The sequence below is a fragment of the Elgaria multicarinata genome, chromosome 14 (assembly GCF_023053635.1).
Source record: "Elgaria multicarinata webbii isolate HBS135686 ecotype San Diego chromosome 14, rElgMul1.1.pri, whole genome shotgun sequence".
NCBI lineage: Eukaryota > Metazoa > Chordata > Lepidosauria > Squamata > Anguidae > Elgaria > Elgaria multicarinata.
The window spans coordinates 17,491,508-17,515,272 of record NC_086184.1 but is presented as its reverse complement, the minus strand read 5'-3'; the positions used below and the strand labels follow the sequence as shown (position 1 = coordinate 17,515,272).

The 23,765-nt window shown below is 45.3% G+C and overlaps 1 protein-coding gene across 1 annotated transcript; it reads right to left on the bottom strand.

The window, feature by feature from the left end:
• Nucleotides 1-426: 426 nt before the first annotated feature.
• On the bottom strand, nucleotides 427-23,645 carry TSNAXIP1 (translin associated factor X interacting protein 1). Its single transcript, XM_063141438.1, has 16 exons — nucleotides 23,617-23,645; nucleotides 20,650-20,740; nucleotides 19,813-19,910; nucleotides 18,506-18,638; nucleotides 17,610-17,703; nucleotides 16,931-17,127; nucleotides 15,848-15,983; nucleotides 12,060-12,229; nucleotides 11,024-11,183; nucleotides 9,910-10,040; nucleotides 8,404-8,532; nucleotides 7,279-7,440; nucleotides 4,904-5,013; nucleotides 4,439-4,556; nucleotides 1,707-1,813; nucleotides 427-904 (listed from the first exon to the last, which is right to left on the bottom strand). The coding sequence occupies exons 1-16, from the start codon at nucleotides 23,643-23,645 to the stop codon at nucleotides 643-645; spliced, it is 2,127 nt and encodes a 708-aa protein (XP_062997508.1). The 3' UTR covers nucleotides 427-642.
• Between the last annotated feature and the right edge of the window lie 120 nt (nucleotides 23,646-23,765).

Genomic DNA, 23,765 nt, shown 5'->3' with positions numbered 1-23,765 from the left:
GTTAGGAGGTTTGTTTCTGTTGTATTCTGTATGAATAATTTTATTTGTCTTTTGTACGCCATCTTGGAATTTGTTTGGATGAAAGCCCATTCCGAAATTTAAAAACAAATAAAGTGAAAATCTTAAAAACAAACAAACTATACAGCTGTGAGGTTCAACATCCAGTTGGGTAAGCTGCCAGTTTACTAAGGCTTCTCTATGATGTCAAATACTTGAGTTTGTAGTGCTATGGAGAAAGGAATTGCTGACAGTTTGTATGAATAACCTTTAGCCCTTCTATGAAACTCGCCTGTAATTCTAAATGGGTTATGTTACTTGAAGCTAATCAGTGTGATGTACTGCTTTTGCAAAATGGTCCAGCCTGAAATGGAAACTCCAGGGGTTACCAAAAAAAGTCCCATTATTTTTAGGAAGGCTGATGGCAGATCTTGGTGTTTTTATGCTACAAAGTTCTTACGTTCTTCTGGCCCCAGAAATGGAATTGGGATCAATGCTCCAGCAGCAGTTTCCAATAGGCTTTAGGGCTCACTTATCAACTGAGCTCTTGCAGGGCAGTTTTGTTTCAGATCACTTCTTGGTAAAAAATAATTACTCCAGTAACTCTCAGAAGGGGAAGGGTGGAAGAAGAGGATGTGGGTCAATTTAGGTACTGGTAGGGACTTCGGTTTCTTCGGCTGTGTGGGACGGGGGCAGATTCTTTTGATCTCCTGAGAACGTTCCTTGCCGTCTGATATCTCCAGCCATTAGCCTTTGCATCAGTGCATCTATTGGTATGGAGACAGCAGGATCCAGTTGCTCTTTGGGAACTTGGAAGGCGTAACAGATGTAAGAATCCAGGATTTGCTCATTCAAACCGTGGTCGACTATGCAGAAAGCTGCCCTCAAGTCATCTGGCCTCACTTCCCTGTGTGTAAAAAGGGCAAAGCGGTCAGTGAGAGGTTGGTTTGTAAGGAAGTCCTCTAGGACCGTGCTAAGAATCCAGAGTGCCATGTCTTGTCTCAGATCAGTGGTATCCTTCTTTCAAGTTTGCCTCTGGCAAACTTATCTTTCTTTTCAGTATGCCTATTCACCCAAGCCTCATCCATCACTGAGCAGCTGTTAAGAAAACTGCAGGGGACAGCATTTATTTATTGCATACTAGTGACCGGGACCCAGCTTCACATAGGTAGGAACAGGCCTTTGTCTGATGCCGCAAAGCCCTCAAGCAAACATACACAGCTGTCAGAGTTGGAAACTTTGTGCCTGCCTCATCTGAGGACTCTTCCCCGCTGGTACCCCTAGGCATGGCTCCTGCCATGGTGCATCTTTATTGCCCCACGTCAGGGTGGAGGGGGTAAGTGTATATCTTAGTTCTTCTACCTACTAATTTCCCTGGCTTCAAACTATGGACTGCAAAGCTATGTGCTGGTTAGGGAAAACTGCCCCTAGTGCAGATGTAGGGAACCTCTTTGCCCTAGGGCAGAATTCAAATTTGGAGAAGTTTGCAGGGCTGATTTCAGTAGCGGATGGGTCAAAGGCAAAGGCCTACTTCTAAACAGACATGCGTAGGATTACGCTATAAATCAGTTGAACTTCGGTCTCGTTGAAATGAATGGGATGTTCCAGTCATGATGTAACTCCCATTGTTTTCAATGGGACGTGAGTTCAATGAGCTTAGCCTGCATTGAACTAGCAACGTGAATTTTCAGTGCTTTTTGCATACTCACATCAAGGTTCCCAGTTCATTGCGTAGCTCCTGTAGAAATGTTTTTTTCTCATTCGTATATTGATTCTTCAGTTTCGTAATCAGGGGTTCTGTTTTCCCCTCCTCATCCTGCAAGAGCATACAAGACTTTTAGGGCTGTATTTGTTTGAGGCTACTTGGCCCCTTTTGTGGTTTGGTCGGAGGAAATTAGAGAAGAGTTTCAGACAGCTCATGTCTCTATTCTGTCAACTGAAGCCATTGTTCAACATGCGGAAATTAATATTTTCCTGACTGCAAATAGCTCTAGATTTTAGGTCATCACACTGGCCTGCTATTGAACATAGGAGACTTTGTGTGTTGTCTAGCCATTGTAACATCCTAGCAGAAGAGAAAAATGATGTGAATCTCTTGATATTTTTGGAATAAGCAAGCCCGGCTGCTCAGATTTTTAAAGCAGAGCTCCATAAACAAAATATGGGCTTCTGTATAATTACTGCAGTTGAGATCTGCAAGCCTTGCACATTTTTGGAATATGATCATAAATGAATTTAACTTCAGTCATTGAAGTTACATAGCAGTGGATTATCCTTTGCGAAGAAGTCTCCCCCTCTGGGCTCGGTCAGTATGGTTTTCATTACCTGCCCTGCTGGCAAGGAAGTTCCTGGGTTCCTGCCCTTGTGGACTATCTAGCCCCAGGATAAATCTTTCCCTTTGCACTTGGTGGCACAAAAAAGCCAAGCCAAAGGTTTGGCTTTGGAGTGATCACTATGACAGTGGATTACGGATTCAACAAGCTTTAATTCTATCCTTCACTGAAAACAAAAAACAGCCGCAATTTGATCTGGAAGATGACTTGGACGCACTGGGTTTTCCAGAGGGAGGCCTGAGGCCAAATAAACATACCAAGAGCTCTTCTGGATCAGATTGAAGGTCTATATAGTCAAGCATCCTCTCTCGCACAGAAGCCAGCGAGGTGCGTTATGGAGGCCACCTCTTTGTTCTTCAGAAGCTGCTATTGAGAGCTGTGATGCCTCTGGACATGGAGATTCCATTTTGCCAGCATGGCTAAAAGACAGGCTTCTCCTCTAGCACAGCCTCCCCCAACCCAGTGCCCTCCAGATGTATTGGACTACAACTCCCACAATCCCACAGCCCAGTTGGGGAAGGCTGCTCTATGTCTAAGGGCCTTGCTAGACGAGGCCTTAGCGCGCTGTGAGGCCCGGTTTCCTTGCTGTGCGTCCAGATGACGCACAGGGGAATCCGGGGTCAGGCCGCGCTGAAGCCTCCCCTAACGCGCCATAAGCGAACGTCTAGCAATGTCCGTGGCTTTTTGCGGCTACTTGCTTACTCGCAAGTAGCCGGGAAAAGCCACGGACTGGGCACGGGCTGGGGGGATCCCGGGGGGGGGGGGGGGAAGGCCGGACCGGCAGGAGAGGGGAATGGCGGAGTGCGGCACAGATCGGGGACAGGGAGGGAGGGCGGAGGGTGGCACAGATCGGGGAGGGATGGCGGAGGGCGGCACAGATTGGGGACAGGGAGGGAGAGCGGGGAAAGAGTGGGCAGGAGGCATGGGAGGGGATCAGGAGCGGATGGGGGGCTTAAATAAAAAAAAAAACCACTTACCTTCTCCGGAGTCTTCGGGGCACACGTGGCCCCTTTAACAACAACAACAACAAAAATGGCCGACGCTGCAGGGCTTCCGGAGTCCCTGCGCGTCGTGCGTGTAGGAGGCAGGGCGGCGCGCGCTGAAGTTAGCGCGCCGTCACCCCGCCGGCTTATCCGGCATCGTCTAGCAAGGCCCACAGTCTTTTTAAGACAGCTAAGGTGTGGCAGTGAATTCCATAAGTTAATTATGGATCAAGTAAAGTACTTTAAATAATAGTAATAATAATAATTTATTTCTTACTCGATCGAGGCGGGGAACAACAACAACAAGCATAAAATACTGATTAAAAATACGGTATACATTGTTTAAAAGCATCCTAAAAACATACTAAAAATATCCTAAAATTCTACTGGATAGTTAATCTAGTTCTTGCTAGCTGAAGTAGATTCTTCCCAGAGGACCTGAGTGTGTGGGGCGGATTGTACGGGAGAAGGCGATCCCGCAGGTAGCCTGGCGCCAAACCATGTGAAGCTTTAAAGGTAATAACCAACACTTTGTACTTCGCCCGGAAACTAATTGGCAGCCAGTGAAGAGATTTTAGGACTGGTGTAATGTGATCACCCCTAGATGTTCCAGTGACCAAAAAAAAAAAATATCTGTCCTGAATTCACGGCCTATCCATTTCGCTAGGTGAGCCAGAGCCCTAATATCATGCAGATTATGGGGGAGGGAGAAAAAACACCCATATGGACTATTTTCAAAGAGGTCTGGCTGCCCACCCACCCCCACCCCGCCATTTGCCAACTTTTAGGCAAGTACTGAGAACTATTATTTTAGCTGGCATTTTTCCTTTACTTGGAAGACTTTTTTGGGGGAAAGGTGGTTGTTCTTCTCTTTCTGCTGTTTTCATTGTTGGTTTATTGTTTGATTCTGTTGTTAAGGTATTTTCTTTTGTCTTACGATACCGTAAGACACTTGGAGCACTGATTTTGCCTAGAAAGGTGGGATATACTATACTGGAACGTAAATGCTTTCTCAACACCGTATATAAATTTTCCAGATTTAAATTTACTAGGTCCCTCTGCTATTTCCCTGCCTTTAAAACGAACGACTTGCTTCTCATCTGTCTGACAAATAGGGTAACTTACCTCTAAGAATAAGAACTTGTACATAACACTGTCGTTATCCAATTTGTGGCCTGCTGCCTCAACTAACTCCTGAATCTCTTCATCAGTCTTGAACGAGAAAGCCGCTTTTAAGGCAAAGCTGGAGCAGGAGAGAGAAACCTCTTCAGTTTGTGTATCTATCTTATATAGGCATATTCTGAAAGGTTAACCTGCCACAGATCAGCTGTTCCAGATGACTAGGTGAACATGTGTGCACGCACACACCTCTAGTAAGCACATCATCAAACACTTGGGGAAGGGACATATGCTTCTCCTCTTTGCTTCTCAATATTTTTCAAATATAGATAAGACACCAAGACTCATACACCCCACGCAGGGAAATTTAGTTAAGCTTACATTTCTTAAAACTAGCACGCATCTCTAGTACTGTAGTTCAGTTTCTTTGCATCTGGCTACAGATGACATCTCCCTTCTCCAAGCTCTTACGTGAACTGTTCGTTCGTCAGCTCGCCAGTATTTGCAGTGTCAGCGGCAGTCAGTTCCCTTAACAGGTTGTTGAGTTGCAGGAGGTGGCTGTGGTATACGCCTTCATCCAGCTGTGAAAACGATGACAGCAGTGTAAGGTTTTAGCATTATCCGTAGAACTTTCTAGTTTTGGGTGAATGGGAAATTGAGATGCCAACGAAATCTTAGCAATTCAGTCATTTCCCTCCAGAGAGGCCCTTTGGTTTTATAGGACATTTGGTTAAAAAATTATTATTATTATTATTATTATTATTATTATTTATTTATTTATTTATATAGCACCATCAATGTACATGGTGCTGTACAGAGTAAAACAATAAACAGCAAGACCCTGCCGCATAGGCTTACATTCTAATAAACTACTAATTCTAATAAACTACTAATAAACTACTATGTTCGAGGCAGTTACAGAACACATCCCTCCATTTGACTCATCCTACAGTTGTAAAAGAGAGCAGGAGCGGCAACGACCTACCAGCAGCTAAACACCTCAACCATTATATTATTATTATTATTTATTTATATAGCACCATCAATGTACATGGTGCTGTACAGATAACACAGTAAATAGCAAGACCCTGCCGCATAGGCTTACAATCTAATAAGTTGTAGTAAACAATAAAGAGGGAAGGAGAATGCAAACAGGCACAGGGAAGTGTAAACAGGCGCCGGGTAGGGTGAAGCTGACAGTATAGAGTCAGAACAAACTCAATATTTGAAGGCTATAGGGAAAAGAAAAGTTTTTAGCTGAGTTTTAAAAGCAGTGATTGAGTTTGTAGTTCTCAAGTGTTCTGGAAGAGCGTTCCAGGCGTAAGGGGCAGCAGAAGAAAAAGGACGAAGCCGAGTAAGGGAAGTGGAGGTCCTTGGGCAGGCGAGAAGCATGGCATCAGAGGAGCGGAGAGCACGAGCGGGGCGATAGTGTGAGATGAGAGAGGAGAGATAGGCAGGAGCTAGACCGTGAAGAGCTTTGAAGGTCAGCAGGAGAAGTTTATATTGGATTCTGGAGTGAATTGGAAGCCAATGAAGAGATTTCAGAAGTGGAGTGACCTGGTCAGAGCGGCGGGCCAAGAAGATGATCTTAGCGGCAGAGTGGTGGACAGAGACCAGCGGACTGATGTGAGACGAAGGAAGGCCAGAGAGTAGAAGGTTGCAGTAGTCCAACCGAGAGATAACCAGTGCGTGAACGAGAGTCTTGGCAGAAGAGACAGACAAAAATGGTCGAATCCTGGCAATATTATACAGGAAGAAGCGGCAGGATTTAGCTACTGCTTGAAAGGGTTGAGTTAGTGCACAATCCTATGCATGTTTAGACAGAAAAAAAGTCCTACAACTCTTAGCATTCCCCGGGCAGCCATGCTTAAAAATGCATAAGGTGGCACCCTTACTTTTGTAAATAAACGCAGTAAAAAAAAAAAGTTAGTACCCTGCAAAAATGTTTCCTAGCCTGCTGGGGGCCGGCAGGGAAGACATGGAGAACAGCTGCACTTCTATGCTGGGGACAGAGGTGAGGATTCCCTCCTATAGCAGTCTGCTTGGCTTCTTGGAGAATAAGGCTACTAGTCATTATGACTGTATACTTCCAGTATCAGAGACAGTATACCAGTTTCTGGGGAATATGCGCAAGAGGGTGCTATGATGCTCATGCCTGATTTATGGGCTTTCCACCGGCAGTTGTGGGAAGGGAATGCTGGATGAGATAGGTCTTTGGTTTGATTCAGCATGGCTCTTCTTTTGTTCTTATTCTGGGCTCACTCACCTGCCTTTCAGTGCTGCATTTACACCCCTCCCCTCAAAAACATCTGCATGGGAATTTTCCAGAAGTTTTATTTATGTATTTATTGGTAGCATTTTTATATCCCCCATAAACACCCTGCCGGCACATGTGGCCCTCCCGCAATGATGGTAAAAGAAAAATATCTTCCATTTACCACTACAGAGCAGTAAACAGGTGAAATTTAGCTTGAGAACAAACTAAAGTTGCTGCTCTGGACTGGTACATAGACATATTTTTTTTTGCAGCTAGAATTGTGTAGAATTCCAAATGGTGCCAGCTTCAGCTGCAGGAGTTTGACCCACCTGTGATTTATAGAGGCTTGCTTTGACAAAAGTGTGAAAACATCTGATGTAAAATAATATCTCACTGGCAAAAAAAGAGAGACTTTCATGTAGTATGTCTCCAGTGTTCAAGAGTTTTTCTCTTTCAAGAGATACTTCCCCTCGCCTATTGCCATCTCAGGGTTGACAGTAGTCACCTTGAAGAAATTGGCCCCTCTTCCCTGTTTATACATACGCCTAAGGAAGCAGAATGTGGTTGGAGTAAGATGACAAATACTCACATTTCCCATCAAGATGTTATGAAACAACGACATGGCTTCATTAGTCCGATAGAGCTTGATGCTTTCATAAATACTGTAAGTCCAATCAAATGCAAACGCATCGCCATACTTTCTCTGGAAGAAGTTCAGGAAGAATTCGGATAGGCTGGATCGCTTTCCTCTCTGCAAAAGAGGCTGAGGTTTCAGGAACAGTCCTCCACTGGCGGGTGGGGTGGGGTGGGGGTGGTGGTACAGGCCAAACTAGATGTCACCGTAATGGTGTAGCTAGCAACTATGCCTTGGGCTTTGTTTATTAGTTGGTTTATTACATTTCTATACTGTCTAACGGCATGAAAGCAGGGAGGATTTCCACTGGAAATGCATCATGCAGAAAGGGGAGGTTTAACCCTTCCCTTCCTTGCTGTAATTTTGATGAAAAACTCCACCTCCCACCCTGAAAGCTGCTATTAGCCTTAGGAAAAGAGCCTCCATCTGCACCAATGGATGCCTTTCCTCTAAGACTTAATTGTGGCAAAGCAGGATCATGGCTGAAGAGGGAAGGATTAAATCTTTCCAGGTACTGCAGCTCCAACAAACGTGTATGTGTGTGGGATGCCTCGGATTAAATGTTTTGAAGACCCAGACGTAGTTGCTACCTGTGCAATTAGAACAGGGGTGGGCAATGTGTAGCATTCTCAGTGTTTTGACCTGGATTATGCTGTGATAGGTAAGATACAGAGATGTCAAACCTGAGTCTCTGAGGGGAGTTTCCTAACACTACAATGTTATCCTGCATCTCCTAACCACACTGGCTGTTCCCTCATTGCAAGGCTGGTGAGAAGTGGGCATATTCCTGACAGCAGGGATGTTCAAGTCTGACCAGGCATGGGTAGAAGCATATATACTAGCAGAGCAGAAGAAGCAGATGCTTTTCTTTAGTACAAGGAATTGAGCAGGACATACAGGGGAATAAGGGAGGCTCTGTGTGTGAATAATTTGTATGTGCTTCTCCCTGTGTGTGAAGGTTGGCAGAGGGAACAGCTTGGTTTATGGGCAGTGGAAGTTGTGGGATACAGGTATCAAAACATAAGCTTGGCATTGGGCCTGACCCATCCACAAGAGAAGGAGGAACAGGGGCAAAGAGACCTGTTGATCCAATGCAATTTTTTCTTTCCATATTTCCCTTAAAATGGCCACAATATCCTTTTTAGTCAACTTCTTATTTCTGACCAGACCGTCGCATCTCAGGTAAATGGGGATCTTCTCGCTTCTTCCCTAGGGAGAGAAAGAGCATCAGATCCTGGAGAAAGGCAACCACTGATCCTAAATCAAGAAAATCCCAAGTTGGCTACTGCTGTAATTATTAAGTCACCACAACAGAGAGACCCAAAACTGATACTCTCAGACCTCTGTCGGTCTAGCTAACGGTCTTCTTTCAAAGCAATTTCTGTAGCCCAGCCATCCTAAACCAGGTGCCCTCCAGATGTTTTGGACAACAACTCCCAGAATGTCTTACCATTAGGCATGATAGCTAGTGCTGATGGGAGTTGGAGTCCAAAAGAGTTGGAGGGGTGTTGGAGAAGGCTGCTGTAGCCACATGAACAGCTGAGAAGAAACAGGAGATTGTGTGGCAAGAAAGGGACTTGGTGGTGTTGCTTTCAGTTAGGGTTGGGTTGGTCCCTCCCAGTGAAATGTGTTGCGTTGATATTATCTCCTTTCCTTCAAGGAGCTCAGGGCGGTTACATGGTGCGTATCTCTCTTCCACCCCTTTTACCTTGCCAGGAGACCTGAGAGGTAGGTTGAGCTGAGAGCTAGTAGCCACTATGCGCTGTCCTGACTCTCCAGAGGCGGCTTGTGGCTTACTTTATATAAACCTATATGCAGGCAATGTGATGCACATGGTTATAGCACTCCAAAAAAACAGAACCGCTAGAAGTGCACCCAGTTTATAATTTTTTTAGATTAAAAAAAAAAAAGTATTTAAAATTTTATTCCTTTAATTTTTTTAAACATATACCTGTATAAACAGATTTTAAAACGTGAAATGTTTCAGTATAAAACAACAGCTTCCCTACAGTACCACTTGTAAGCTGAGCCGGAACCAATCGGGAACAGGCCCAGGCCAAAACCCTCAATCATCCATATTCCCTCACTGAGGTCTGGCCTGTTCTTGATTGGTTCTGGCTCAACTTACAAGTGGGATTGTAGCACGTGTTTCTTTGAGTCTGAAGCTGGTGTTTATACCGAAACGTTTCACATTTTATATAAGCCTGCTGAAAATGAAAGATAGCGATTTGTTCTCTTCTACCAATTTGGGGACGAGGTGTTTCCGCTCCAACCCACAACCCGCCCTTGCCAGTTCCATGGCACACACTCATTGCATGTGCAGAGCGGCAGGGAAGCTCAGTCAGCCCTGGACAATATCCTGCAGGAGCGGAGTGTGCATTCTGCCTAGAAAGCTCTGTGGTGTGCGGGGCCTCCTTGGGAGGTACGTCCAAGTGAAAAGTGCCCACTGGAGGAAGCCGTTCTTTCACGGAGAAGAATGAGCAGCGTCCAGGCTGCTGAGCGTGAGGGGCTTGGGGAATCCCCCTGACCTGAGGAGGAACAACAAGGTAAAAGTCCCGCTGGGTGCCACAACCAGGGAGGCCATACCCGCCCCACGAAGGTATCCATCTCTCTCAGCAGCACTGTGCCAAGATCTTCCAAAAGGATATCTACCAGCTGGTCACTAGTTTTGCCCTCTGACACAACTTTCCAGCGCTCAGGCCCACCGGCAATCACCTCTGCAACAACAGAAAAAGGCAAGATATGAAGATATAAGGCAGATCAATCACAGCATTGGTCTTGGAAGAGGTCCTGTCCTTCACACACAGTAAGCTGTGCAGGGGAGTCTTGGGAACTCAACAAGCCTTGAGCTCGTGGGATAAGCAAGAGCTAGTTAAACACAGCGGATAGATTTACATCTTTAGTGGCTGATGTTAAGGCCTGAATCACAGATAGGGACTCTACTGCAGGATGCAAAATTTGGATACAATATCTTTTAATTTTCACTTTGTTAAAACGAGACAAAAACAAAAAGCAAGTTTCTATTCCTCATGGCTAAGAACATAAGAGCCAGGCTGGATCAAACCAAGGGTCCATCTAGTTCAGCACTCTGCTCACACAGTGACAAACCAGCTGTCAACTAGGGACGCATAAGAAGGACATTGTACAACAGCACTCTCCCACCCATGTTCCCCAGTAACTGGTATATATAGGCTTACTGTGGGGAGACATTAGAATATGCAGAAACACAATGGTGCTATTACAGAATGTTAAGCCCATTGATCACTAGGACTTGTGCGTTCTCGTGATTTCAATGGGTCTTAAGGCTGCAATCCTATACACACTTAACCTCGGGGGTTGGGGGAAGCCCTACTGAGCACAAGAGTAAACGTGTAGGATTGCACTGTAAATACATCTCCAAAAAGTGCTGGAATTGAAAGGGTGCAGAATTTGCAGAATGACTGCCTATCCATCACCATCTCAAGCCTTTCCACCTCTGCTGCCTTTCGCTTGCTCATCTCTCTCCTGACCCCATGCCTTGCCTTAAAATCTCACGTTCAGCTAACTCGCAGACCAAGTATTAATGCATGCAAAATAAATGGTCAAGCAGTTTGAGCGCAAGAGGTTGAGTTTCCCAGGCGCAGAATATGAAGATCCCCGATGGTGCAAAGTTCCAGCATCTCTGCTTCCTAGCAGCAGCAACAACAACCCGAAGGGCTACCTGCACACTTGTCCCAGCTAGGCCGAGGTGTGGAGGAGCGTTGGACGTTGATCAAGTCATTATAGAACTGGTCTCGCTCTTCTGCAACCTGTTTGTGTACGTCCAGCATTGTCTCGTATTCTTCCTGGAGGTCATCAAAGTCTTTCTGAAGAGTAGACATCTGAAAGGCAAGGCCAAAGGAGTAAACGGGGAGGGAGGGTGCACAGGCCACAAATCTGCAGATTGCCAGAAATGCTGGAGTGGGAGGGGGAGAGAGGGAAAACTTCCTGTCGGAACGTTAAAATCTCTGACACCGACAGGAAGTTGCAAATGGAGAAGTGCTCCAAAGAAAACGCCCGGATGCTTCCGGACGAGGCTTTTAACTTGCAATCAGCCTGCCTTAAATGCAGAATTCCAAGGGAGGTCTTCCATTTGTAACCCTCCTACGCTTTCCTAATGCTTCCAGATTTTTTCTTACCAGAAAAAAAACCCATTAATGAGGAAAAGATGAGAAAGGTGCCCAGTGCCTTCTGATGTGTAGCGCTGGGACCCCTCCGTGTGGAAGAGCCCCCTCTGTGTCTCTGAACAGACAGAATTGTAATGCCTCCTTGGCTTGCCTACTTAAGCTCTGCCTCTGGAGCGAGAGGGAAGAGAGAACCCACTCCTGATTAGGGATGGATGAGCATTTCGTTTCAATTCACAAATCATCAGGACCTGCGCCGTTTGCAGCAGCGCATTTTTCAAAAAATGCTCACACATTCCCAAGTTCGCGATTGCGTTAAAAATGTATATTCTTTAAAGAGTGTGCATTTTAAAATGCCCACTGTTGTTGTTGTTTTAAAAAAAATGCTCCAGGAAAATGTGCTGTTTTCCAGTTTGAACAAAAAGGAAAAGTAGTCGCAAAGAGAAATGGGAACGAGAGGAACCAAGATTCAAAACAGTGTTTGGGGGATCTCCGTGTTCTCTGGTTCTCTCATCCCTATTTTGGAAAACTCCTTCAACTGATGGACAATTCCACCAACCTCAGGAGCATCAGGAGAGATCATCACTCAAGTACCTTTTCAGCCAACTCGTTATATTTTTGTTCGTGTAATTCAAAATCTCTTCTGGGCACCACGTCCCCGTAGTTTGCTCTCATGGTGTTCAGCTCCACTTGAACTTTGGTGAGGTCCTGGCGGGCTATCTTTAACGCGAGAGTGAGCTTCACCGTGTCTTCCCCCTTGCTGTCTAAGAGAAAATGGTTCAGGCAGGTCCAAAGTTGCCAATGGAAACCAGGCTTGGCTTATGGGATCCTCTACTATAATGGGACCATCCCCTGATTGTTCCTACAAAGGTTGTCTCCACCCAACAAGTCAAGTCCCCATTTCAATGTGGAGCACCACAGTCCAGTCAACTTAACCTCTCTTCGTGTCGCTAAGCAGAAAAATCCTACTGGAAATGTGTAGGGAGAACGTCAAGGAAAGAGGGAGAAATGTTAAGCCAGGCTGGACTTAAGCAAGGCTCATGGGACACACGAATCAAAGCAATAACTGTCTGAAAGCAATTAATTGGCACATTAAAAAAAAAAGAGTCCAAATTGCCAGGGACCTCCTAAAGCAGGACCAGGACTCTGGCATGTGTGGAGGAGGGTTAACCATCCCCACCAAGTCCCAATGAATGAGAGCTCTCCTCCCAGAGCTAATCATAGCTTTGGTTGGGCAAGTTTTGTTGCGACTGATAGAGCAGGAGCTGATGCATCCCATCCCCATGTGCCTTGATCCTGATGCTATTTATTTATTACATTTTTATACCGCCCAATAGCCGAAGCTCTCTGGGCAGTTCACAAACTACTGGGGGCACAATAGTGATGGACATTTAAAAACAAGATAAAACACCGCCCTGAGGTCTCAGTCCTCCTCCCCACCCCCCTGCAATTGTTTCTGTCCCACCTTTTCCTCCAAGGCAGAGTACATGATCCTTCTCTCCATTTTAATCTCACAACAACTCTGAAGTACCTTAGGCTGCAAGTCAGTGGCCTGGTTCACACATAACGAGAAGCCACCACGGGTGAATTTCCCCACAGGGTTTCTTATTGTGGCTGCCGCCATTTTGAATATTCAAGCCGTGGTAGGGGCACACTGTAGTTTTTTATGTGCAAACCCAGCAAGGGTGGGTCGTCACAAGACACCTGCAACCCTAAAACAGCCCATGCGGGCTTGTCAACAACCCACCCTCACTGGGTTTGCACATAATGACAAGCTAATGGCGCCAATATATAAAACAGTGGCGGCCACTGCAACAAGAGCTCACTGGGAAATTCATCCATGGTGGCTTCTCATTACGTGTGAACCAGAACTGTGACTGGCCCAAAGTTACCCAATGGGCTTCGTGGCTGAGTGAGGACTAGAACGCAAATCTCCCAGTTTTGGTTCAATGCTAACCACTACCACTCACTGGCGCTCAATTTGTTCTCAATTTCAAAGTGTGTATGTTAATTGCTTCCACGCAATGCACGTGACACCTAGTTTTAGCCCTACAAACCTGCACGTTGCCGGATTCACTCATATCCAGCAGTAGCAGGCGGTTGATGTTGTGTTTGTATCTCCAACCTGACACTTTCAAGGGTGTGTTAGACTACAACACCCACCATCCCTGCCAGTGGGGCTGTTGGCCTGGAATGATGGGTGGTGTAGTCCAAATACATCTGAAGAGCACCAGGTTGGAGGAGGCTGGGCTACACCACTAGGGGCGGCCTCCTCCTCCTCTACACCCCTTGTTCCCTTTGCCAATGTGATGGTTGCCATCTTTGCTGTGCCTTTCTGCACCTGGTTAGACTATTCTGGCTTGTGGAGGCTGCTGGCAAAAGTACCTCCATCCTGGATCATAGAATCATAGAATAATAAAATAGCAGAGCCAGAAGGGGCCTACAAGGCCATCGAGTCCAACCCCCTGCTCAATGCAGGAATCCACCCCAAAGCATCCCTGACAGATGGTTGTCCAGCTGCCTCTTGAAGGCCTCTAGTGTGGGAGAGCCCACCACCTCCCTAGGTAACTGATTCCATTGTCGTACTGCTCTAACAGTCAGGAAGTTTTTCCTGATGTCTAGCTGGAATCTGGCTTCCTTTAACTTGAGCCCGTTATTCTGTGTCCTGCACTCTGGGAGGATCGAGAAGAGATCCTGGCCCTCCTCTGTGTGACAACCTTTTAAGTATTTGAAGAGTGCTATCATGTCTCCCCTCAGTCTTCTCTTCTCCAGGCTAAACATGCCCAGTTCTTTCAGTCTCTCTCCATAGGGCTTTGTTTCCAGACCCCTGATCATGCTGGTTGCCCTCCTCTGAACATGCTCCAGCTTGTCTGCATCCTTCTTGAATTGTGGAGCCCAGAACTGGACGCAGTACTCTAAATGAGGCCTAACCAGGGCCGAATAGAGAGGAACCAGGACCTCCCGTGATTTGGAAGCTATACTTCTGTTAATGCAGCCCAAAATAGCATTGGCCTTTCTTGCAGCCATATTGCACTGTTGGCTCATATTCAGCTTGCAGTCTACAACAATTCCAAGATCCTTCTCGTTTGTAGTATTACTGAGCCAAGTATCCCCCATCTTGTAACTGTGCATTTGGTTTCTATTTCCTAAATGTAGAACTTGGCATTTATCCCTATTAAATATCTAATAAATATCTAAAGGATCTAAGGAAAGGAAAAGAACCTCTCGTGCAAGCACTGAGTCATTACTGACTCTTGGAGGGACGCCAGCTTTTGCTGACGTTTTCTTGGCAGGCCTTATAGCGGGGTGGTTTGCCGTTGCCTTCCCCAGCCGTTATTACCTTTCCCCCAGCTAACTGGGTACTCATTTTACCGACCTCGGGAGGACGGAAGGCTGAGTCGACCCAAGCCGGCTGCCTGAAACCAGCTTCCGCTGGGATCGAACTCAGGCCGTGGGGAGAGTTTCAGCTGCAGAAACTGCTGCTTTACCGCTCTGCGCCACACGAGGCTAAAGGATATCTAAATAAATATCTAAAGGATAATAAATATCTAATGGATCTAATACATGTGCTGACTGCATCTTTGATGTGTGTGTCTTCCGCTCACTGCTATGAATTTACTGAAGGCAACTAAATACAGGTTTTAGTCAATTACATACATAAAAGTTATACACAGAATATAAAAGTGTGTCATATACAAAAGAATAGATAAAATGTTATAAAATTTTAAAACATACATGCACATACAACTAAAACCTTACATGTTAAAATATTAAAACATGCATGTGCATACAACTAAAACCTTACATCTGTAGGCCGGCCACATGAGTTTGTCTAACCTTCACAGCAAATTTGGCTGTGTTAAACATTACAAACCTGTCTGTACTGGAGAGTAGATATTTGACCTTATCCATATCACTGAGGGTAGGAATCACCCTTAAGAGCTTCTCTAAATATTTTTCCTAGGTGTTTCAAACAGTTTACAATGTAGCATATAGTGTATGGTGTCTGTTACACATTGGCTATGAGAGATTGGGGGACGTTTCTCCAATCGGGATGGGGAACCATATTTTGGATGTATATTTGCCACTCCCACATTGCAGTCCAGTTTCACTTGGTTTATTATTTAATGCATTTCTTAGCCGCCTTTCAAAACCATAGTTTTCTCAGGTCAGAATAAAAACAGTACCAAAACCCACCCACCCCATATTAGATAGAAACCATTTTAAATAAAACCTGTCCCAACGCAATACAGTTCTAAAATCCCCATTAGCAAATGTCATTAAAACAATCAAGCTCAGTTTGGCTACCTGGGTCAGAAGCTTCACCCCTCCATCCACCCCACCATGAGCCTCCCGTTCTCAGTAATTGGAAAAACTTCTACCTTGGACTTTGGCATGCTTCAGTTCTTCCTTTTGACGGTACATTTCATTGAGATCTATAAGAAGCAGCTTCCGGGCATCACATTCATTAAGATAGCGGAGGTATTCTTCTGCCACCGCCTTCCGCATCTTAGCCACCTAGGTAATGTGAGAGAAGAGGCTACGAATCATTGGACATGAACAAACGCACTTTGTCAGCAGCATCAGCAGAGGCTGCCCTTAGGACGCTGTCTGGGCGCTATCTTGGACTGAGTCTCCAAGCCATGAAAAAGATGGCTTCAGGAGCAAGGTTCTCGTGATCTTCTCATCTCTCGCTCACCATCATGATCTTATCAATCATCTCACGCTCACCATCTTCTCACAACATCCTAACTGGAACCTATCCCAATAAGAAAACAGGTTATGAACCCATCCTTCCAAATATGATTAATTGCAGTTGCTGTGGAAGGAGAAAGGGCTCAAGGGATCACGACTCTTCTCCAAACAGGTGAACTTTGTGTTCATCCACCATCTCTCAACATACCATAAAAGAGTCAATAATACCTCCAGATTGGTCCTAGCCAAAAAGGAACATCTCTGGAACCTCACCAATCACACTTGTACAGCAGGTGTGTACAACCTTCAGAAATAGGGTGGGAACTGTTTTATCGTTGGGGAATCAGAAACCCTTGCCGATCTATTGGAAATCATCCTGAAATCTGCTGGTAGATCCCAATCTCCCTTTTGTCCATCCCTGTTATATCCTAGCTCAGTCATTTAGCTTCTTCTGTTACATAGCAGTTCCTTCTATTTTAATAGTTTCATTGTGTCCAGAGAATCAGTGATTAACTACAACTCTCCTTCACTCCTGCCTGCTAGGACAATCTCACCTTTCAGGTGAGCAGTCCTAGCCTCCCTTTCTCCCAACCCTGCTCCCCTCTCAGAACAATCAAGCAGTGGAGACCACGTTGTAGCCTAGTGGGGGCATTCAGGACACAACAGTTTTAACGAGCAACAGGTCCATTGGCCAGAGAGGCAGTAGTGGCACTGGCATTCTTTTTGAGGACTAGCTGCTTAAGAGATGGATGGGCAGAGCCCCATCTCACCTGGGTCTGTAGAGAACATTTCTCCTCCTTCATTTTGTCAATAAGCTTCAGCAAGTAGAGCCTCTCCTCCTTCAGCTTTGTTATTTCGATTTTCTCTTGCTCTTGAAAAGCCAGGATTTGCCGAGTACATTGATCGGAGGCTGTGACCAGTACGCCGTTCACTGCCTCCAGGGAATAGATCTTCTCCCGTAGATGTGCTGGAGGGAGTAAAGGCAAGTTCCCGATTACTAAAGGTCCCCAAGATCTGTGTAGGTGGCCTTTCAGATTTGCAAAAGGCCTTCAAGAATTCCTTCATTTCTGGGCTTTGTTGCTAGGGTCCCCCACCCCATCTGATGACACTACACTGGCTGTTCCCTACAGAAGATGAACCGCGTGTGATCCTATGTTTACCCCTATTGAGTTAAAGGGACTTACTCCTTAGAACAGTTTCCCCCCCATACCTGGTACCCTCCAGATGTTTCTGACTGCAAGCCCCATCACCCCCAACCAGCACAATCACACTGGCTTGGGGATGGTGGAAGTTGACACCCAACCCATCTGGAGGGGTGCCAATTTGGGGAAGGCTGATTGACCATTTGGACCTCTTATCCTCTTCCTAGCTTAGGATCAGCTGTGCAAATTTGCTTGCCCAGAACTGCTGTTACATTTCATAAGACTGTTTCGTCCAGCCTCTTCTTACCTATCGTCAGTTCATACTCATTCTTGATCGAAGCCAGCAAAGGCTTGTAGGTTTTGAATTCTTCCATGAAGAATTCAAACACTTCTCTATAAGGCTAATGAGAGAAGGAGGGAGGGAGGGAGAAGAAAATCAGTATCACTATCATCTTTGTGTATACAGCTTTGTGTATCACTGCACAAAGCCAAGAACCTGTACTGCGCTTTTTCCCATTAGGGAGGGCGCGACACGGATGAAGCATCCCCAAGCTGGGGCAGCAACTGGAATGCTCCAGCTGTTTCCTTGATCAGGGCAACATCCCCCACACTGCGCCTTCCACCACTGGGGATGATGTGACACTGGTGAAGCAGCCCCTGAATGAAGTGGTGGCTACAATGCTCCTCCATCTGTCACTTCAGTCGGGACAACTTCACAGTTTTCCTTAGCTGGGGAATGCTGGAAGTTGTAGGACTTTTTTCAGTCTAAACATGCATGGGATTGCACCCTAAACATCTTCAAAGGGGGTTCAGAGAAATTGATAGAGGCGGTCGCTAGTGATCGCTGCCTGTCATGATGGCTATATATGACCTCCAGGATCAGAAGCAGTGCGCCACAGTTGACTAGTTGCTAAGGAACCTGAACGGGAGGATGCTCTTGCACTCATGTCCTGCTTGTGGACTTTCTAGAGGCATCTGGGTGGACCACTTTGGGAAACAGGATATTGGACTAGATAGGCCTTTATTCTGATCCAACAGGGGCTGTTTTTATATTCTTATGTTCGTTTTGCTTTCAACATCATTCGCAGTAGGTTTCTATGTCCACCCAGTTTAAGTACACTCTTGGTGGGCTTACATAAGTGTGTTCCACATTCAAGGTTTACAGTCACCAGTATCTGTGTTAGAGCTGCTCAGCGCTCAGACCTGGAGTTTAAGTTCCTGAACTTTTTTGCCTTTATTAAGGTCCAGAGCTTGCAGCTCTTTCCGCAGGTGAGATTCCAGATCTTCAAGGTAGCGCGGCTTTGAGATGGACAGAGGAACATGATCTTTGCTGGTGCTGAAAGATAGAAAATGTCTTTCAGCTTGACACCTTCTCACTTTTCGGCATCATCCTTTTCTTTTCTTTTTTAGCATCGTTTGCAAAATGTCAATATTTCAGAATGAACATTCAATATAGGCTAGCAGTGTTTTGAATGCCACTCACAGAGGTGTAATTGGCCAGAAAGCTCCAAATGGTCATATCTATATAACAGACAATATGGTTTAACAGCCATTTCCTCTCTGCAAAGAATTCTAGGAATTTGGAGAGGGGGTTAGGGACATCTAGCAGAAGGCTCAGCATCTCACAGTTCCCAAGATTCCCTGGGGGACACTCCAATGAACATTCACAACATCAGAAGCGTCCTATCAGAATATTGACTTTAAGCTGAAATGAGGAGGGGCTCTGAGGAAAAACACCCAGAACTGGAACTGGGATGGGACGGTGGGAGAGGGGAATTTCTCCACCACACAAAACAAAGCTTGCTTAATTTGCCTAATCCAGCCCTGCCGCTAGAGCAAGTGGGGTGGGGTGGGGACAAATTATATTAACCCACTCTGGACGCCATCCTCCAATAATGGAAAAAAGATCGACACCTTCCCAAACCACAGTTCCCAGAATTCTCTGGGGGAAGCCATGACGGTTGGTATAAATCCTATAATGGTTTTGTAGCGTAGAGATGCCCTTGGTACAATTCAGTTCAGGTCCTTCTTTGCACTGTGAGGTGAGCAGCGCATACTTCGCCTATTCAATAGCGCCATTGGAGGAGGGGCTAACTGAAAGAATTCAAATAGAAGCAAACGATGCTTTATTTTGGGCAGCTCCAGCTCCTCACAGCCTTCGCCTGACATGGGCAGGATCTACACTAGTGCTTTAAAGCACTTTATAATAGTTTTGACAACTGTTGGGGCCCAGGACACACGCCATATACCGCTTTGAAAACTGTCATAAAGCGCTTTAAAGCAGTAGTGTAGATCCGGAGTGGCACGCTCAGAATCACATGCCCACTTTTAAAGCGGCACTTTTGAACTCGGAGCTACAAAACCGCAGCTGCGGTCTCTGTCTCTCCATATAAAGAGCATAGCCTTTCCAGTCACCCATGTTTAGAACACAAGACAATGTAATTGTGTGGTAGAGACATTTTCTCTGGCCCAGAAGATGTGCTAGTTTAAAATCTTGCTCTCGTACATACCTCCGCCATTCAGGAAGAGTACAAGGTTTTCGGTTCTGTAGGATCGCTTGCCCTGGGGCATATGCAGGCCAGGAGGACAAATGGCTGCTAGAGAGGACCTAAGAAGAGGAAAAGAAAAGTGATGCCCCCCCCCTTAATTTTTTAAAGCTTGAGACACTTGCTTGAGTCATTTGGAACTCTCTGCTCTGCAGGTACTGTATCTCAGTACAGAATGCTGTGCTCATTCCCAGGTAGACCCATTGAAATGAATGGGATATAGCGTAGTCATGACTAACTTTGGTCCCCTTCATTTCAATGGGTCTACCCTGTGTAAGACCAAGATTGGATTTGACCCCATATCTCCAGCTGCGGCACATTGTGTGTTCTGGATTATGCGGGTTAACCAATGTGCCGCTGGTTAGCGAAGGATCCTGTCTTTGCATATCGGGGCAAAACGATGGAAATTAATCCCTCCCCCATCTTCTCCCATCCCTCTGACTCTATGAGGTGTTTTAGAATTCAGCATGAAAAATAATATTCCCGAATTATATTTCTTACTTGTGATATTTGTGAGGCCCTCAGAGCAGTGCACAATAGAACCCCATTAGATGGACAGTTGCAAATCCCGCCCCCCCAAAAGAAAAGGTATCTCACACACACACACACACACACAAAAAAAAAAAGACACAAAATTGCATGAAAATTGTACCCAGAACTAGACAAATGGATCTGCAGCAAAATGTTGCAGTATATTTTTCCCACCACTAAGAGAAGTGCTCCTGTTCAGGGCTTCAGGCAGCCTGGAGCAGAAGTCTTGTAGTCCTGCTCAGGCCTCCGGGGGTGGGGTGCTCCACTCACCAGAGATTTTAGTTTCTTCTGTTCTGATATCTTCACGTTGGGTAAGCTTGCTGGGCCTTCTAAACTTGCAGAGGATTGGTTGAAGGAGACCCTGAATAACGGGGAGAAGGAGGAAAACAGCCATGGCACTGAGAAAGAGAGACTTAGCCAGCAGGCAAGTGAGTGATGCCATTCGTTCTTCTCGCTTCCCTGCCTCCAAATTGGATTTCAAAGGAAAGGCAGTTAGCGCAAACAGACCCCCTACTAGGAACAGATACCACAGTTCAGCCTTGTCTGACCAGTTGGACAACTCCTGCACACAAAAATGTGTAATAGACATTGGGCAGGTGAGGCCATGACATGACCAGTGTAATGAGCATCACACCTGTACACCCTTCCTTTGCTCTCCCCATCCGCTTCTCCTCTCATCTGCTGGATTTGGAATATAGATCCTGGTTTGTTTAAACCAGAGTTCCCTGTTATATCTGAAATGAGGAACTCTGGTTTAATGCCATTTTACTAATCAGAATATTAAGCTTGCCGTCCTATACTATAGATAGGCCAGCTGAAAGGCTATAGGATTCAGTGGAAGCCCTGCTCTACAGGTAGAACACCAGATACTCTGATAAATAAATAATAAATTTATTTCTTACCCGCCTCTCCAGTTTGATCAAGGCGGGGAATAACAATAAACGATAAAATACATAATACTCAATTAAAACATAATATACATCGTTCAAAACATTTAAAAAACATCTTAAAATTCCACTGGATATTCCACTCAGATACACAGGTGGATCATTTATTCGACGGAGCAGTTCTAACTGCAAAGATACAGAGTGCTTACTGGCATGGATGGGGTATTCCATGGCATGTCTTTCATAAAGATCGCATGTCTTGAGTTTTCCCAGTGTAGTGCAGCTTCCACCAAATTCTACAGGTCCTTAGGTGATGTAGCTAAGTATAGGACTGCTCTATAAGTTAACTTCTCCATCACTCCCAAATTTGCCTCTACTATGGTGATATTGTAGGCCGAGTTAGTTGTTTTGCAGCATGTTGCTATTTCAATTCTGGCTTCTGTTAGCAAATGGGATAAGAGATCAAAATGTAGGGCACACTCTGGCCTTTCAAGGAATAGGTCTTTCAGGTTGCAGATATTTTTAAGAGAAAAATTCTATCACCTCTATTTAAGGTCTTTGTTAATTTTGAGTTCAAGTTAATTGTTCCTATATAATCCTGGTAATTAACTGCCAATTGTACAGTGAGGTCTAAAGGAGACCTACACGAGGCTGATAAGGAATCATTAATGTATGGGACATCATCTGGCAACCCCATATATCAGGGTTGAGAAATTTGCGGCCTTCCAGATATTGTTGCATTATTCCTCACCAATGGCTAACGCTGGCTAATGGAAATTGCAATCCAACAGCATCTCTGGAGGGCCTCCCATATATACTGCTCTAGAGGAATAATAATAATTTTATTTGTTACCTGCCTCTCCCTCCAGGTTGAGGCGGGGTACAACACAAATGCCATAAAATACATATAATTGATTAAAACATTTAAAACCAATAAATTATTAAAAGCTGCACATTATTAAAAGGCATCTTAAAATTCAACTGGGTAAGCCTGCCGGAAAAGATCAGTCTTTATAGCTTTCTTAAAATCCAGAAGACTGTTAAGTTGATGAATCTCTCCCAGCAGGCCATTCCATAATCTGGGAGCGACAGAAGAAAAGGTCCTCTGGGTAGTAGTTGTCAGCCTTGTTTTTGTTGACTGGAGTAAATTTTTCCCAGGGGACCGGAGTGTGCGGGGGCAGATTGTACGGGAGAAGGCGATCCCCCAGGTAGCCTGGACCCAAAACATGTAGGGCTTTAAGGTGATAACCAACACCTTATACTTTGCCCAGAAACTAATTGGCAGCCAGTGAAGAGATTTTAAAACTGGTGTAATCCTATGCATGTTTAGATAGGAAAAAGTCCTACAACTCCCAGCATTCCCCAGCCAGCGAAGCTAAACTTCATTTAGCTTCATTTTTCCTGTTATCATGATACCTTTTCCCAGGCTCCTGAACGGAATCCCTGGAATAAAAAGAGAGAAAAGATTCTTATATGACTAAGACGTTTTTTGCTAATGTTTTCTGACAATGATAGCAGACAACAATATAAGTAGCCATACAGATGAATGGCTCAAATGCTTAAAACCTGGAGAGCAATAGAAAATACTAAGGAGTAAAACATAAACGGGAACATTTCAGCTAATCTCCATAAACGTATAGCATGTAATTAATATAATTTACATGTAATGTTCATGAATATGCCCATTGCACTTATCCTCAAGTTGGGATACACATTTAACCAACTATCAAACAAATTAAAAAAGCAACCCTAGCATTGCTTAGTTGATTATCATCTGGAGTGTGGGATAAAAAACCATGATCGTGATCCAGGCCATGGGTGAATTTCTCCATAAATTGTAATTCCTCTAGGGTAGTATTCCCTCCCCCCATACACACTTTAAACCTTGGGGAGTATCCAATGTTAGTCCTACTCAAAGCAGACCTATTGAAATGAATGGGACTTAAGTTAGTTCCATTCATTTCAGTGGGTCTGCTCCTTGATGGGAATCTTGCCCCTCTCTCCTTTTCTTGTCCTGATCTTCGATGTTGTTTCAAGGCTCTGGGACCATAACGCAACATTTGATCGCCTGCTTCGTTTGCAGAAGGTTCGAGGTTCGATCCCAGATAGCGCCCATTAAAAAGACACCTGTTTGCTTTAAGAGCAGCGCACGAATAGCCTGACCCGCTATAAAACAGATTCCTGCGTTCTTAAGAACGCGTGGGTAGGCGAAGTCTTTCAAAAATAGCATATCCCCGGAGCATGTGCAAAGCGCCTTTCCTACAAATCCAAGGTTGAGGTATGTCGCCCCAGGTCCCCTCTGGGACGGTCTCTTTCTCCCTACTCTCCGGCTCCCTCCTCGTGGACTCACCACCAAAAGACCGAGGCTCGATTCTCCATGGCCGCGAAGAAGAAGAGCGAAGCGGCGCCGGCCGAGGTTGTTTACAATGGGTCGCCAAGGCAACCGGCGCCACCTACAGTCCGCCGGCCGTGCCCGCTGCGCCCCCTGGAGGCGCCCGT

Excerpts from the sequence above, each read along its gene's own strand:
- TSNAXIP1 (XM_063141438.1), bottom strand. The coding sequence starts at position 23,645 with ATGGAGAATCGAGCCTCGGTCTTTTGGTG. Across the intron at positions 12,230-15,847 it reads GAAGCATGCCAAAGTCCAAG|ACAGCAAGGGGGAAGACACG; the intron begins GTAGAAGTTTTT and ends ATTTTCTCTTAG. Across the intron at positions 1,814-4,438 it reads ACAAGTTCTTATTCTTAGAG|GATGAGGAGGGGAAAACAGA; the intron begins GTAAGTTACCCT and ends ATGCTCTTGCAG.